Source organism: Rousettus aegyptiacus, unplaced genomic scaffold, assembly GCF_014176215.1.
Source record: "Rousettus aegyptiacus isolate mRouAeg1 unplaced genomic scaffold, mRouAeg1.p scaffold_m13_p_4, whole genome shotgun sequence".
NCBI classification, from domain to species: domain Eukaryota; kingdom Metazoa; phylum Chordata; class Mammalia; order Chiroptera; family Pteropodidae; genus Rousettus; species Rousettus aegyptiacus.
Window position 1 is genome coordinate 76,745,280 of NW_023416307.1, and position 16,391 is coordinate 76,761,670.

Genomic DNA, 16,391 nt, shown 5'->3' on the forward strand with positions numbered 1-16,391 from the left:
CACATCTTCTGGGAATGAATTCTTTCAGTTTTTTGCTTCCCTGAAAATACTCTTATTTCTCTTTCTCAAATTGAGAGTTATAAGTGTTGTATTTTTTTTTTCTTTCAGCACATTAAAGATGTCACTTCATTGTGTTCCAGCTTGCATAGTTCCTGAGATGTTGGCTGTATTTTTTAACTTTAGTCTTCTAAATTATGTAACACCTTTTACTCTAGTGGCCTTCAAAATTTTCTGTGATTTACCAGAATTTGAATGTTATGCATCTCTGTGATCTAGGTGGTAGGTGTTGTGTGTGTGTTTCAAATTATCCTGCTTATTCTTGAGTTTCTTGAATCTGTGGTTTCGGGGTCCTCTGCAGCAATAATTATATCTCTCATGAGGTCCTCTCTCATTAGGTCCCCTCTCATACAAGTCAGTGCCTCTTCCTTTCATCAACCAACTCTAGTCTCTGGGCTCTACCAATAGTTCATCCTTTCTTTGTCCTTCCATTCCTTGAGCTAACAGCGACTTACTAAAGTACTAAGTCTGGGTTTGCCATCCATTCCTTGTCTACTCTCTCAGATCTTCTAACAACTTTGAAAAAGGTTCTATGAATTAAAATAAATTCTCTATCGAATTATCTAGCATGATTTACATATCCCCAACTAGATCTTGACTGAAATAACCTATATATCTTAATCAAAAAGAAAATGTAAAAGGAAACAAAAATAAACTTATTAATGACCATTCCCTAACAAGACCAACAGGAAATTATTTTCTGTCCCTCCAGTTCCGAAATTAGAATGGAAAATTAGAACTATAACCAATAGGCTATAGACAATATGAGTCACTTATTTATATTAAATATTAAAACATACATAAGTTTGTCTTGATCATGCAGGATGTTCTTTTTTTCCCCCAACTGAGTTGTAATCGACATTTAACACTATATTAGATTCATGTATACAACATGATTCAATATTTGCAAATATTACAAAATGAGCACCAAAAGTCTAGTTAACATCCATTACCACACAGTTGCAATCTTTGTCTTACAATAAGAACTTTCAAGATCTACTCTCAACAACTTTCAAATATACAATACAGTATTATTCACCATAGTCACCATGCTGTACATTGCATGCCAATGACCTATTTATTTTATAACTGGAAGTTTGTATCTTCTGACCACCTCTACCCATTTGGCCTACCTCTCGACCCCCACCTATGGCAACTACCAACCTATTCTCTGTATCTGAGTTTTGTTTTGTTTTAGATTCCACACATAAGTGAGATCATATTTTATATTTCTCTAACTTATTTCACTTAGCATAATACCCTCAAGGTCCATCCATGTTGTCACGAATAGCAATATTTCCTTCTTTTTCTACAACCGATAGCATTCCATTACATATATATGTGTGGTATATCACATTTTCTTTATCCATTCATCTAATGATGTACACATAGGTTGTTTCCATGTCTTGGCTACTATAAATAATGTTTCAGTGAACACAGAGATACAGATATCTTTTTGAGTTAGTGTTTTTGTTTCCTTCAGATATGTAGGAGTAGAATTGCTGGATCATATGGTAGTTCTATTTTTAATTATTTGAGGAACCTCCATACTGTTTTCCAATTTACACACCCACCAATAGTACATAGGGTTCTCTTTTCTATATTCTTACCAACACTTATTATTTTTTTGATAAAAGCCATTCTAATAGGTGTGAGGTGATATGTTATCGTGGTTTTGATTTTATTTTTATTGGTAGTTTCCTTTGGTGTGCAAAAGTTCCTTAGTTTATTTTTGCTCTTATTGCCTTTGCTTTTGTTATCAAATGGAAAAAAAAAATCATTCTCAAGACCAATGTCAAAGAGTTTACTGTCTATTTTCTTCTGGGAGTTTTATGGTTTTGGGGCGTATGCTCAAGTCTTTAATCCATTTTGAGTTGATTTTTGTGTATGGTATAATAGTGGTTCAGTTTCATACTTTTAAATGTGGCTATCCAGTTCCCCCAACACCATTTATTGAAGAGACTGTCTATTCCCCACTGTATATTCTTAGCTCCTTTGTTGTAAATGTATTGACCATAATACATATGGCTATTACAAGTTGAGGAACATGTATTGACATGTGTGGGTTTACTTTTGGGCTCTCCGTTCTGTTCCATTGATCTATATGTTTGTTTTAATGCCAATACCATATTATTTTGGTTAGCTTTATAATATAGCTTGAAATCAGGAAGAGTGATGCCTCCAGCTCTGTTTTTCATTCTCAATATTGCTTTGGCTATTCAAGATCTTTTGTGGTTCCATTTAAATTTTATGAACTGTTTGTTCTAATTCTATGAAAAATGCCATTGTATCTTTGATAGACATTGCACTGAATCTTTAGTTTGCTTTGGGTAGTATGGACATTCTAACAAAAGTAATTTTACCTTCTTGGTGAAATTTATTTCTAGGTATTTTATTTTTAATAAAATTGTAAATATGATTGTTTTCTTAATTTCTCTGACATTTATTGGTGTATAGAAACATGACAGACTTTTAGCCATTGATTTTGTATTCTGCAACTTTTCTGAATTAGTTTATTAGTTTCTAACAACTTTTTGGTGGCGTCTTTAGGGGTTTCTATATATATCATGTCATCTGCAAATAGAGACAAGTTTACTTTTTTTCTTATTTGGATGCTTATTATTTATCTTGCTTGATTGCTCTGGCTAGGACTTCCAGTACTCTGTTGAATAAAAGTGGTATGAATGAGCATCCCTATCTTTTCTCAATCTTAGAGGATAAACTTCAGCTTTTCACCATTAAGCACGATGATGTTAGATGATGAGGGCTTGTCATATATGGCTATTACAAAGTTGAGGAACATTTTCTCTATCCATTTTGCTGAGAGTTTTTATCATAAATGGACGCTGTATTTTGTTTAATGTTTTTTCTGCATCTATCACATGGTTTTATCCTTCATTTTCCTAACGTGGTATAACACAGTGATTGATATGCAGATATTGAACCATCCTTGCATCTGTGAAATAACTACTACTTGGTCATGGTGTATGATCCTCTTAATGTATTGTTGTATTTGGTTGCTGATATTTTGTTGAAAATTTTTGCATCTATGTTTATCAGGGATATTGACCTGTAATTTTCTTTTCTTGTGGTGCCTTTGTCTAGTTTGGATATAAGGGTAATGCCTGCCTCATAAAGTAATTTTGGAAATGTTTCCTCCTCTTTGATTTTTTGCAAGAGTTTGAGAAGAATTGATATTAATTCTTCTTTGAATGTTTGGTAGAATTTACCAGGGAAGCTGGTTCTTAACTTTTGTTTGTTGAGAGGTTTTTGATTACTGATTAAATCTCCTTACTAGTAATCAGTCTATTTAGATTTTCTATTTCTGCATGCTTCAATCAGGGTAGGTTGTAGGTTTCTAAGAATTTATTAATTTCTTCTAGGTTGTCCAATTAGTTGGCACATAATTGTTCATATTAGTTTCTTATGATCCTTTGTATTTCTGTGGTATCATTGTAACATTATTTCTGATTTATTTATTTGAGCCTCTTTATATCTGAGGTGACTCTACCTAAAGATTTAATTTTATCATTTCAGAAAACCAGCTCTTAGTTTCATCAATCTTTTCTATTATTTCTTTAGACCCTATGTCATTTATTTCTGCACTGATCTTTACTTCCTTCCTCCTGCTAAATTTGAGCTTTATTTGCTCTTCTTTTTCTAGTTCCCTTAGGTTTAAAGTTAGATTGTTTATTTGCAAACTTTGTTTCTTGAGATAGGCATTTATTGCTATATAGAATTGCTTTTGCTGCATCCCATAAATTTTGTTATACTGTATACCCATTTTCATTTGTTTCAAGGTTTTTAAAAAATTTTTCTTTGATTTCTTGACTCACTAGATGTTTAGTAGTATGTTGTTTAGTCTCTACATATTTGTGAGTTTTCCAGCTTCCTCCTTGTAGTTGATTTCTATTTTCATATAATTGTAGTCAGAAAAGATGCTTGGTATGACTTCGATCTTAAACTTGTTAAGACTTGCTTTGTGGCTTAACATTATCTATCCCATGAGCTTGAGAAGAATGTGTATTTTGTTGCTTTTGGATGGAATATTATGTATATGTGTATTAAGTCCATAGCAATATGAACAGCTTTTAGTCTACTGCTTTTGAACTTTGTGTGTGTGTGTACCATTACTAAGAGAATTATCAAGCTCTCTTTCCTTTAGTTATATTAGAACAAATACCATTTTAAAAAATGACACATGTACATCCCTCTATATTCTGATAATACAAGTCCTCAAATAACATTGTTTTGTTCTATGTAATTTTGTTATAATGTTGATGAGATGCTGTAGGAATTTAACTCTTATTTATATCAATTAGCCTCTAGTAAAACTGGTATCATTATACATCATTTCACTTAAAGTCACCTATGAACAACGTTAAGTGAGGACTTACTATATTAATATGGGTGGGAATAGGATATGTCATCACCTGATCACTTTTCATCTTCGCCAAAACAAATACTCTAGTTAATAATCCCTCTCTTTGACCATAAATTATTATAGTCTCAACTACTTCACTCCAAAATTAACGAAAGGAACAATAAAGACTAAAATTACAGGGGAAAAGATTCTAGTCACAACTAGTACCAAATGAAATTTGGGGTTTCTAAACATAGCCTGTATAAATAAATGCATACAGGTTTGTCTCATGTTGACTTTAGCTATAATGAATCCTGGGAACAAAATGTTATAATACACTGATAAACAAAACAATGTTTAAGGAATTCAGTAAGGGAATCAAATCAAAACCACCACCTGCCTCAAAAAGGAATTTTATCTCAAAGAGAGAAAACAGAAACAGAAGACTAGACAGCCTGGATTTCTCTATAAAATAAATGAAGTCACCTAACACAAGTGATAGTAAAGATAATGGATACAAAATTGAAGAAGGGTTTATAGAAGTGTTGGTAAAATAATTAAGAATCAAGAAGCAAAAGGAATGCTTTATGTTGTAGAGAAAGGATATACTGATTGTGGCCTATATGACAAACACCTTTTGTGGGGCCAGCCCCCTAAAAAACAAATGGCCTTTTACAATTAGCCCTTCTTCCTCTGATTTCTTGGCTGTTTCCTAAATTAGTTGAAGTCTAGACCCAAGTCATAAATACAACCAAATAAAACTTGGCTGTAACAGAGACTGAAGTTAGACACAAATTCTATGTTTGAAATATAGTACAATTCAGCAACATAATCAGAAAGGTCATGATATGTGTGGGCTAGCACATGAATGTCTAGCCACTCTAAATAAGAGGCTGATTAAACCAAATCAATTCCATGAAAAAGAAGGCCCTCTGTTATTCTTTCATAGGTAGTTTAGCATATTATACACTTTTAGTGTTTGCCACTGCATATGCTAAATGCTACTAGATGAACTAGTGCCCTCCTCCAGTGGACCTTGTGAATCCTGTGGACCTAATGGCTGCCAGGCAAATACCTACTGTCCCACACTTAACCCTGCCTGGAATGCTGAAATCTATGAACATTTACTTTTCATTGGGCTAAAGGAGGCTGGGAAGGCAGCATTAAAGTTTACTTTTATTTTATGTAAAACTGGTAAAGTCTATGTTATTTACCTTAAAGGTCCACTTAGTTTCAGGGTGTTCAACTTTGTTCTACCTGTAAAACTTAGGAATTATTTACCCAATCTAAAACACAAAAACACTAAGAAAAAAAGTCAGAACTTAACTCAGGTCTGCAAAATTTTCCTAACTGCTCAGGCCTGTTTTTTTAATATATAAAAAGGAATTAGTTTGAGGTCCTTTTTAATGCAAATACATACATACACATATAGCAAAATCTTCATTTCTTTCAAAAATACAGTTTACAGGGAGGGTCATCCCAGCTAAAATTATCATTGATTTAAGACAAATCTCTACATGACTTTTCATTACCATAAAATCTAAAAAACAGCAATAAATAAAAACAGAATCTATTTCCCTTCCTTGTGAAGAACAAATCTGTAGTTTTTAGAGACTCCAAGCCTATAGAAGGCAGATCTTCATATATAAATGTATAATTGGGTATAGGCTTTTATGAAGGTGGACTTATAGACCAGACTACCACAGAATATAGAAACTTATATATTATATGTAGATATGTTATAAAAATAGATGCACTTATATAGAGAATATTGTAGATATTACTTATGTTGATCCTTTAGTTCATCTATAAATTTTATATATATCATGATTTAAAAATTAAAAATACATGACATACATTACAAATAAGAATTCTACAAATAGATGTGAATTATAATGACATCCATTAATATCCTGACACCCTGTCTAGGTACCTTGAACATTCTGTTTACAGTCCGTGGGAGACTCTAATGCTCCTTCATCTAATTAAATGCTACTATTTCTTCAGATCTCAGCTCAAATGTTAGCTCCTCTAACATTTCCCTGACTTCCAAGACCAAGTCAAGTTCCCTGTTAGACTTTCTCATTGTACCCTGTAATTCTTTCATGATTACAATTACATAATAATGTGACTCTTAATATCTTTTAGCACTGTAAAGTCTTTAAGAACAAGGACTTAAGTACCTTATTTTCTACTTTATCCCTAGAACCAAGCACAGAGATTTACAGAATGACTGAATGAATAACTATGGAATGATTGTCAGATAAATTTTCTGACTTATATATTTATTTAAATAAAACAGAATTATAGACTTACTACTCTTTTAATAGTACCACCACATTCTTCTGGTATTAAAAATATAATTAAATGTTCTGTTAAAGTAAATTCAAATAATGCAAAAACTTTTCTTTATAAGAAACACTACTATTTGACAAACCACTAAGATAATTTTCTTCTGCCTAGCACTATCTTAAATAAGATTTGCTTCTGCTTAATACATTATTCCTTTCATGAGCAGTAGTAGAAAAGCTAGCAAGCAATAAAACAGAAGTCAACCAATGACTTAAATTTTTTTTATAAGTACTTTTGTAAGCCTTAAAAGCAATTTCACATTACCACATTAAAGTTAACAAAGATCACATAGAATAAATGAAGAAAATCCATATAGGCACTGAAAAAGGAACAATACTTCTTGCTAACAAATAACATATTTCTAGTAACACTTTTTTTTTCTCAGAAATCAGTAGAAAATAACTGAAATTGTTTTGGCAGCTTTCAAAACAACATATAAAAATATTCCTTATAGTGGACATCTATTATATTTGTCTACCTAGCCAGCTCTCCTTCATGCTACCTCACTCATTTCTTGAGGGAACTGCTTATCCTTCCAACATTTCTATGGTTCTGAAGAGGCTGCTGGTGCAATGTCCTTATTTCTCCTAGCCACAAGGTGGGTCTGTCATCAAACTGAAACAAAAATGTTACCACACTTTCCTCAAACAGTGATTAGTCCAAGCAATGGGCACATAACCTTGGCTGGACCCGAGTCCTCCAAATATTCTGGGTATCAAAGGTGGAAGGAGCGGGTCTCTTCTTCCTTGGTTAATAAACTAAGCTTAATTCCAAAACTGTCAGCAGCCCTGAGAGAATGAAGCCAAAAGAGAAAAAGATGGAAAGGGAGAGAAAAGTTTTAGATAATGTTTTGTTCTCCGGATTCAGAAAACCCCGAAACTAGTTATAGTCCTTGATTTCCCATGGTTTAGTCATCTAATAAATCCCTCTGCATCCCCGCCCCCTGCCTCTTTGTTTTTTTTTTGTTTAAATTAGCTTGAGTAAGATTTGTCAATTATAACAAAAGTCCTAATACATTTCCCATATTCATTTAGGCATAATAAACTAAATGTAAAAATATAGTTCTCTTTAACTGTCTTGCTCTTACAAATCTAGGTAATGGTATATTCTAAACTCTCCTACCCTCCCTACAGTTTTTTTCAGCTTTATTGAGGGGTATAATTGACCAATAAAAATTGTATATAGTTAAGGTGTACAACTTGATGCTTTGATTTACATATAGATTGTGAAATAATCACCACAATCAAGCTGGTTAACATATCCATCTCCTCACATAGTTCCCTCCTACAGTGTTAAATATATACAAATAAATTTTTAAAGAAGCACAATATACATACACTCAATTTTTTATATATAAAACGAATCTAGTTCATATATATGAAATTAACGCACCTTTAAGATTGAAAAATACTAAGTGCATAGAAAGCCTTCAATCTTCTCTCGCTAGTCCAATGCCTCAGAATTAACAACTTTGAATATTTTTAATAATCTTTGCTATTATTTCTTGATTTTCATGAGCAGTAGTAGAGAAGCTAGGAAGCAATAAAATATTATCTCTTGACTTCCTGCATGGAAGAACTGAATTCCTCACACAACCAATTCCACCTTCTTAATATTATTATTTCCTCTATTATTTATCTTTGTAACTTTACTTCTTTATTTATGGTTTCATGTATAACTGATACTCCAGTTTGCAAAATAAGAATTAAAGGAAGATACCGTGCCTTTGTACTTCACTTTCAACTCACGAGTACCATTAAATAAATACTCTTATATTGAAAGTTAATAATTTCCCTCTGTTCTATAATTATTTTTGTACTTTTAAGTTTAAAGTCAATAAGCATCATTTACATTAAGAAAACTATATAAATAATATTCAGAACACATCTAAGGTTTCTATGACTCTGTGTCCCTTCCTGTTCAGATTATTTTTAATTTTCCTGACTTGTCCAATTTCCTTTGTTTGTCTTTTAGCATTACCTTAAATGGTTCCAAATTCTCTAGGTTCGTCTCAAATCTCCAATTTTACTGGATATTTCCCTTATGAAGTGACGTATCTGTAAAACCTATTACTATGCCATGACTTCTCTTCCCTCTAAAGTAAAAACCACTGTTTTCTAGGTTCACTGTCATCTGATCTTTTTATATTACACTCTCACCTGGCACACCCTCTCTAATAACTTCCCAAGAAAGGGGATGCGGACAAGTCAATCTTCTAGGTCTTTTCATGACTGGAAATGTGCTTTCTACTCCCATACTTCACTGACAATTTGAGTGTAAAATTCTACATTGAAAATAATTTCCCCTCAAATCTTTAAAGACACTGATTAATTATACTCTATCACCCACTGTTGGTTGTATAAAGACTGAAATCAATCTGATGTTTGTTCCTTTACAGGTGACCTAGTTTTTCCTCTCTAGAAGGTATTTAAGTCCGTTCTTCTTTTTGATATTTTGAATGAGCAAAATGATGTATTTAGCTGAGTATCTTTCATATTCATTGTGCTGAGCATTTCTTGGTCTCTTTCAGCCTGGAAACCCATGACTTTCAGTTCTGGGGAATTTTTTATTACATCTTCGAAAATTTCCTCCAATATATTTTCTCTAAATTAGTTAAATAACAACCCTCATATATAGAACCACCATATCATTTTTTTTTTTAATGATGCATTCCTTCTCTTTGGTTTTGATTTACATTCTTCATTATTTCTTCAACTTTACCTTCCAACCTTCCCACAGAATTTTAAAATTTAGCCATCATATTTTCTTAATTTCCTCAAACTCATTTTTGGTATCTCAGTATTCCTTTCACACAGCATGGTACATTGCTATTTTAATGTTATTCATAGTTTCTCAACTCTCTCTGAAAATATTCATTATAGATTTTATATTTTGCTTTTTTCCCTCCAATAATAACACTATTACTTCCAGATATTTTGTTTGTTTTTACTGTATTTTATTCAAGTTGCAGGCATTCCTCATGTGTTTGATGATTCCTGAATACCTGTTAATATTTAAGAATAAGGCCGTGAGCAAATTAATTGGGAGCCCTATGAACATGTCTAGAGTTTAGTGATTGATTTTTTCTTTAGGATAATTAAGTGGTTAGCTAGCTGTCTCAAAGAGGAACCCTTAATTGCCAGAATGTAAAAAGGAGCAATACTGTTTCCCCATCTCTCTCTAGGCCCTAAGGCCTGGTGACTGGCCTGAATGGAAAAATTGCAATTAACTTCTTTATCTGCACTGTCCCAAAGTACTTCATTCCCTATTCTCTAGTTCATACCTTGCAAATTCAAATTCTAGACCTCTCTAAGATTCTGGGGGGGAGGGGGTAAAGCCAGACTATCTTCCTATTTTACAAGGCAAAGGGTAATTTTGTTTTAAACAATGTTTTACATATAAGTCATGAGTTGCTTAAAAATAGGAATACATCCTGAGAAATGCATTGATAGGTGATTTTGACATAAACCTAGATGGTATAATCTACCTCACACCTAGACTATAAGGTATATATACCTTATTGCTACTAGGCTATAAGCCTATACAGCATGCTACTGTACTCAATGCTATAGCCAACTGTAACACAATCATAAGTATTTTTGTATCTAAACATATCTAAAAATAGAAAAGGTACAGTAAAAATACAGCAAAAAAAAGATAAGAAATGGTACACCTGTATAGCATGAATGGAGCTTGTAGGACTGGAAGTTCCTCTAGGTGAGTTATTAACTGATTAGTGACTGAATGTGAAGGCCTAGGATTATTACTGTACAGTACTATAAGCTTTATAAACACTGTACATTTAGGCTATGCTACATTAATAATATGTTTTTCTTTAATAATAAATTAAACTTAGCTTACTGTAACTTTTTTACTTTACTGTATAAACTTTTTGTTTTTTAACTTAACTCTTTTGTAATAATATTTAGCTTAAAACACAAAGACATTGAACAGTTGTACAAAAATATTAATATCCTTATTCTATAAGTTTTATATTTTTAAATTTTTTTTATTTTTTTACTATTTATACATTCTTTGTTTAAAACTAAGACACAAACATGGACATTAGTGTAGGTCTAAAGAGGGTCAGGATTATCAATATCACTATCTCCCACTTCCACATCTTATCTCACTGGACGGTCTTCAGGAGCAATAACACGCATGGAGCTGTCATCTCCTATGATAACAATGACTTCTGGAATATCTCCAGGTGGACCTGCCTGAGTCATTTCTTCAGGATCCCGCTCTTCAGAAATATGTTCATGGTAGTTTGTTTGGTTTATTTATTTTTTTCTTCATAGATTTGCCTGTAAGCATATAATGCACATTCCTCTCTACTAATGAAAACCTTTTGGTGTTGGAGTCCATATTGTCAAACTTTTTAAGGAGTCTGATGAGATTTGCAAAAGCTTCTGGTGAACCTTTCACTATGAATTTTCTTGGGAGTTCTTTTTCTTCTGTCACATCTCACTGTATTTCTATCTTTTACTTCTTTACTATAATTATAGGACGGTAAAAAAGATAAACCCAAGTGCTAAGTTTGTGATCTTTAACTCAAAGTCCTCTACAAGTATTTTTTAAAACCAGGAGTTTCCTAACCTTTTTCTGACCAATTTAAGGTCCTTCTGTTCAGCAGTCTCCAACCTTTTTGGCACCAGGGACCAGTGTTCCTGTGAGAATCTAATGCCTGATGATAAGAGGTGGAGCTGAGGCAGTGATGCTAGCTGGGGAGCAGCTGCAAATACAGATGAAGCTTTGCTCGCTAGCCCACTGCTGACCTCATGCTGTGCGGCCCAGCTCCTGACAGAACATAAACTAGTACTGGTCCATGGTCCGGGGGTCATGGACCCCTTCTGTTAACTATGATGGCCTCAACTGCTGTATTATGGGACCTAACATAACAGCTTGCCAAGGCAATCTAGGAAATTAACAAGGAAAGGAAAGTGCTGGTAGTGACCATAAGAATCCATAAAACAATTCCATTTAACTCTAAAACTAAAATTGTGGTTAACTGTTCGATGTTAAACCTAAATACTTAAATGAAAAAAATGGAAATTTCTTTTTGAGGAAAGATTTTAGAAAAAGTACCTTCCACAGAGAAAATAAAAACCAATTCTCAAATACATCAAGAAAAATATTTTATAAGAAGTAAAGAGTACTTACAAAGCAAGGCTACTCAAAACATATTGTACGTGCTCACATTCATCTGGGAATGATGTGCTGGCTGATGTAAAACAGCAAAGTGCAGTCTGAAGAACTTGAAGCTGTGGCAAAGGGACCTGCCATCTTCCAGCATAATCTTCAACCACCTGATAGGAAAGCAATCCAAAAGTACATTTTTTAAAAAATTTGGATAAAAGGTATTACATAAATTATAATATTAGTTAAGCATGAACACAAATGATTGGGTGGGAGCTCCATATTGTTTGTTTTCATGGTATACATCTGAAAATTAACCATTATCTTTAAAAATGTGGAAAAAGAATATTATATGAATGACTGTGCTGTTCAGCTGCTAAATCTTTACCTAACTTTGTAACATACTCTTCACCTCCTATATCATGCTTGTCAAAATACCAGTTATCAAATATTAAAACAGCTAGACAGCAAAATATAGTCATAAAGAAAATTAGAAACGATTATGCATTATTATTATCATTCTTTGTAAGACTGAACTCTAAGCATTCTGGCAACAAGTGAGAATTAAAGATATAGTGGCATGATGTTCTCATTATGAAAATTTAAACTATACCATATTATAGAGAAAACAGTCCGTAATATAGTCTTGGCTCTGTCACTTGTTTTATGAATTGGATAGGTCATCTTCCTTCTCTATGCACTAGTTTCCTCACAATAAAATAGAGATACTAATGCTTACTTTGGGATAATTTATGAGAAAACATTTTAGAACTATCAATTACTATAAAATATTGACCTATAATATATATCTAAAAATGTATACCTATAAAATTATGATCTTATGCCAGACTGCTGTATATTTTAAAAATTCATCATATAAAACATATTGGCAAATTATGGCCTACAAGCCAAATCTGGCCTGTTGCCTGTTTCTGTACAACCCATGAGCTAAGAATGGATGTTATATTTTTAAATGGTTGAAAAAAATATTTTGTGATGTGTGAAAATCATATGAAATTCAAATTTTAATGTCCATAAAGTTTTATGAGAACATACCCATTTTCATCATTTACATATTACCTATGGCTGCTTTGTGGCTAAAACATCTGAGTTGAATAGTAATGAAAGAAATCATAAGGCTCACAAAACGTGAAATGTTTAATATCTGTCCCTTTACAGAAAAAGTTTTCCAACACTGATTTAAAAACTGGAAAACTAGAGCAGAGGAAAAAAGCCAAGAACACTCAGAGCTCAAGGATTTCTCGCACTAATCACTTCCTGTTGGGAGATAATTTTCCATTGGTCTCTTGTATTTCAATAGCTTTTCAAAGAGAGGCTCTGACTGCCTTCATCTTTTCAAATACATTTATAAGAAACAGCCTTGAAAAATAAAGATGATGTCTCCCTCCAGACCAGTGAGCCTGTTTACTGTCCAGAAAAATTGAGATGTCATCTCCTTCTAGGGCAAAGATCAGGCTGATATGCTTGCAGACCATTACAAAAGATTAGGGTTCCCTAAGTTTGAGGTTCCTCAGCTGTGATTAAAACCTACTTTGAGTGCGGGATCTGCTTGAGCCATTCCTAATACATTTATGAGACTTGAGGGGCAAAGGGAACCATCATGAACTTTGAAGCTCATCCTGCTTGCTGTGCCATGAATAATAAAGTCCTTTATCTCTCGCCTACGAGTTTCGTGTTTTCTGCCAGCACCCATGATATTGTGGCAGGCTTAGATAAACTGTCATAGCCTTCACAGTTCTTTGACAAATTACAATACCAGGTATCTGGCATATGTCTCCAATGTTTCTAGGACCATGTGCCAATAAAAAAGAAAGCTAAAGAGTATTGTCTCTGTGTACTTGTATCCCTCTAGATCTTATAGCCCTTACTATCTGGAAAGTAAAAATTACTACTATGATAACCCTGAGTAGAACAGACTTTTCCGCCAAAATAGAATGTTAGATAAACATACTTTTATCTAACATACTTTTGACTAAAGTATCTGACCAGCCTAATTGTCTCTTTTTGGCCTCCACAACATTATATTGGTACCACATAAAATAACGGCCATCCGACAGTCTCACATTTTTCCCATCCTCAGTCCCAAAGAGTTTGCCCTAATCCATGTCTACTTACAACCTTATTCACTTCCTATTTGGGGGCTGGGTTTATCTCCTTAGAAGAGACACTTCCTACTTTTTCAGCTTCCATTTCCATTATAGCTTCCCATAACTCACCAACATTTAGTTACTAATACTCAGCCTGATCTAGCTGAGCCCAAATCTAACATAATAAAAGTCCTTGTTGACAACACTTACAGTATGTTAGCCACAATACTCTTGAAGGGTCATAAACAAAACTGGCTGAAATTTACAAATCTCCTTACACTACTTAATGTCACACCAGACACTGCTAATTCACTATACATACTACATTATTTCTTTTAAATATTTTCCTTAAAATATGTAATACTATACATTACATTGTCCTTTTACTTTGAATTTTTTCTCATATGCAATAAATGCTATCATAAGCACTCAGTTAATACGAGCTAATACCACAACATCATAATCTGAATGTGCTCTACCTGGCCACAGTACAGTGAGCAATACATTTTTCATTTTTCCTTTTCTTTTATATTCTAATAAGTAACAGATTTAACATAATGGTCAGAATCACGTTGAAGTTGCTGCAAACAAAGGAATAGTATTTACCTGGACCTTTAAAATCAACCATTTACTACAGTTCTAAATTCTCCAAGAAATAGGTCTAAAAAACAGAGACTCAAGATCAGCAGTCCATTAGGGATTGGTAGGATCTTCCCCCCTCCCCCCATTTTGAAGATCATAACAAACATTACTGCAGTGCAATTTACCATAAGGGATATAGTATATACTATACACTGTCATACCTTAATTTACCAAGGCAAACTACTGTGAGAATGAACACAGATTTATTCTCTGTTAAAACTGTCAAATATCACACCCCAGGAGCGCTAGCCCCCCTACCTCCCCCCACCTCCGCCACCGTCCAGTGCAGGGAGGTGGGGCGGTCAGGTCCTGGGTGCACACTGCAAGCGTATAGAAGATGCCCCGCCTTGAAAGATTCAGTTCTTAAGGGGAAACAGCAACATCCATAGGTCAGGGGTGGAAGTGGGGGTGGTGGGGCGGATTAAGAGGGAAAAATAAAACTGTCAAAATAGAAACTAAATGTAAACTTATTAAGTTAAAATTACATTCATTGCTTAGGGACGCTAAAATGTATCATTCAAATTACTAAAGACTGAAATGTGTCCCCCTAAAATTCATGTGTTAAAGTCTTCATCCCTAATGTGACTATCTTTGGAGATGGAGTTTTGAGGGGGTACTTACGCTAAATGATGTTGTAGGTTAGGAGTCCTACTCAGACAAGACTGGTGGCCTTGTAAGAGGAAAAGATCTCTTCCTCCTTCCATTCTACCTTTCTCACTCCTTCCCCACCCCACTCCGCCATGGGCCACAGTGATGCCCAAAGAGAAAGCAGCTGTCTGCAAGCCAGGAAGTGAGTCTTCACTAGAACCTGACCATGCTGACATCCTGATCTCAAACTTCCAGCCTCCAGAACTGAGAGAAAGTAAATTTCTGTTGTTCAAGCTACCAAATTTGATATTTTGTTATGGTAACTAGAACTGACTAATATACAAATGCATAAAAATAATAGAAATGTAGCAGTTAAAGAACCCCAAAAATATCATATAATGTGGTCAACTAAAATATGGTTATCTATTTCTTAACTGATAGCTCTCATTTTTTCTAACATAACAATGAAGACTGCCAAACACAAGTTTGTCACTGAGCAAATAATCCTCTTGATTTCTAAATCCAAGTAATAATAAACTAGATCATTAACACAGCATCAAAAATGACTGCATTTCTATTAGTTGCCCATTCACATCCCTGTCATTTTCCACCCTGACGTCTCCCATTGTCATCAACTTTCAATATTTTATACACCTTGCTGAGTTCACAGGCGTCAGTAAAGCTGTTCGCTAATGTTAATTTCATCGTTTAGTGAATCCATCCACTTTCTAAATCTGATTAACAAACCAGAAGACACATTACTATTACCTTCCATTATAAGAGATTCAAAAAATGGCTCATTGCATACCCGTATTAATCTGCTGAACAAAGATGAACACAATCTATACATTCAATGAATTTGTTAGTTTTCTATGTGGCATGGCTAAAATAAACACTGTAATAAACATTAAGTTAGTCTTTTCTCCACCCCATCAGTATGATTGTTATTCACTTGAAATGTAGCCACTATATGTGTACACACACACACACACACACACACACACACACAAATATTTCCTAGTTTTTTCCACTGAGAAGACCTAGAAGTGATGTTATTCCAAGAGCAATATGCACACTTAGGTGCAAAATCTTGGTCTCTAAACACTATTCTCCAAAAAAAGGAACTTGGGCTCCTAAAGCCC

At 33.8% G+C, this 16,391-nt stretch overlaps 1 protein-coding gene and 1 long non-coding RNA gene across 4 annotated transcripts in view; both read right to left on the minus strand.

Annotated features, from left to right (window-relative positions):
- The window catches only part of ZNF654 (zinc finger protein 654), a 72,211-nt gene that overhangs the window by 35,672 nt on the left and 20,148 nt on the right, over positions 1 to 16,391 (minus strand). For all 3 annotated transcript variants that reach the window (XM_036219749.1, XM_016145829.2, XM_016145828.2), the window contains exon 2: positions 11,936 to 12,081. Coding sequence is in view for 2 of the 3 variants with exons in the window: in XM_016145829.2 (XP_016001315.2) it covers positions 11,936 to 12,081 (146 nt within the window). In the remaining variant the exon portion in view is untranslated. The remainder of the gene's footprint in view (positions 1 to 11,935; positions 12,082 to 16,391) is intronic.
- LOC118601757 lies at positions 6,980 to 10,645 on the minus strand. Its single transcript, XR_004950568.1, has 2 exons — positions 8,165 to 10,645; positions 6,980 to 7,560 (listed from the first exon to the last, which is right to left on the minus strand). It is a non-coding gene; the product is annotated as an uncharacterized LOC118601757 (long non-coding RNA).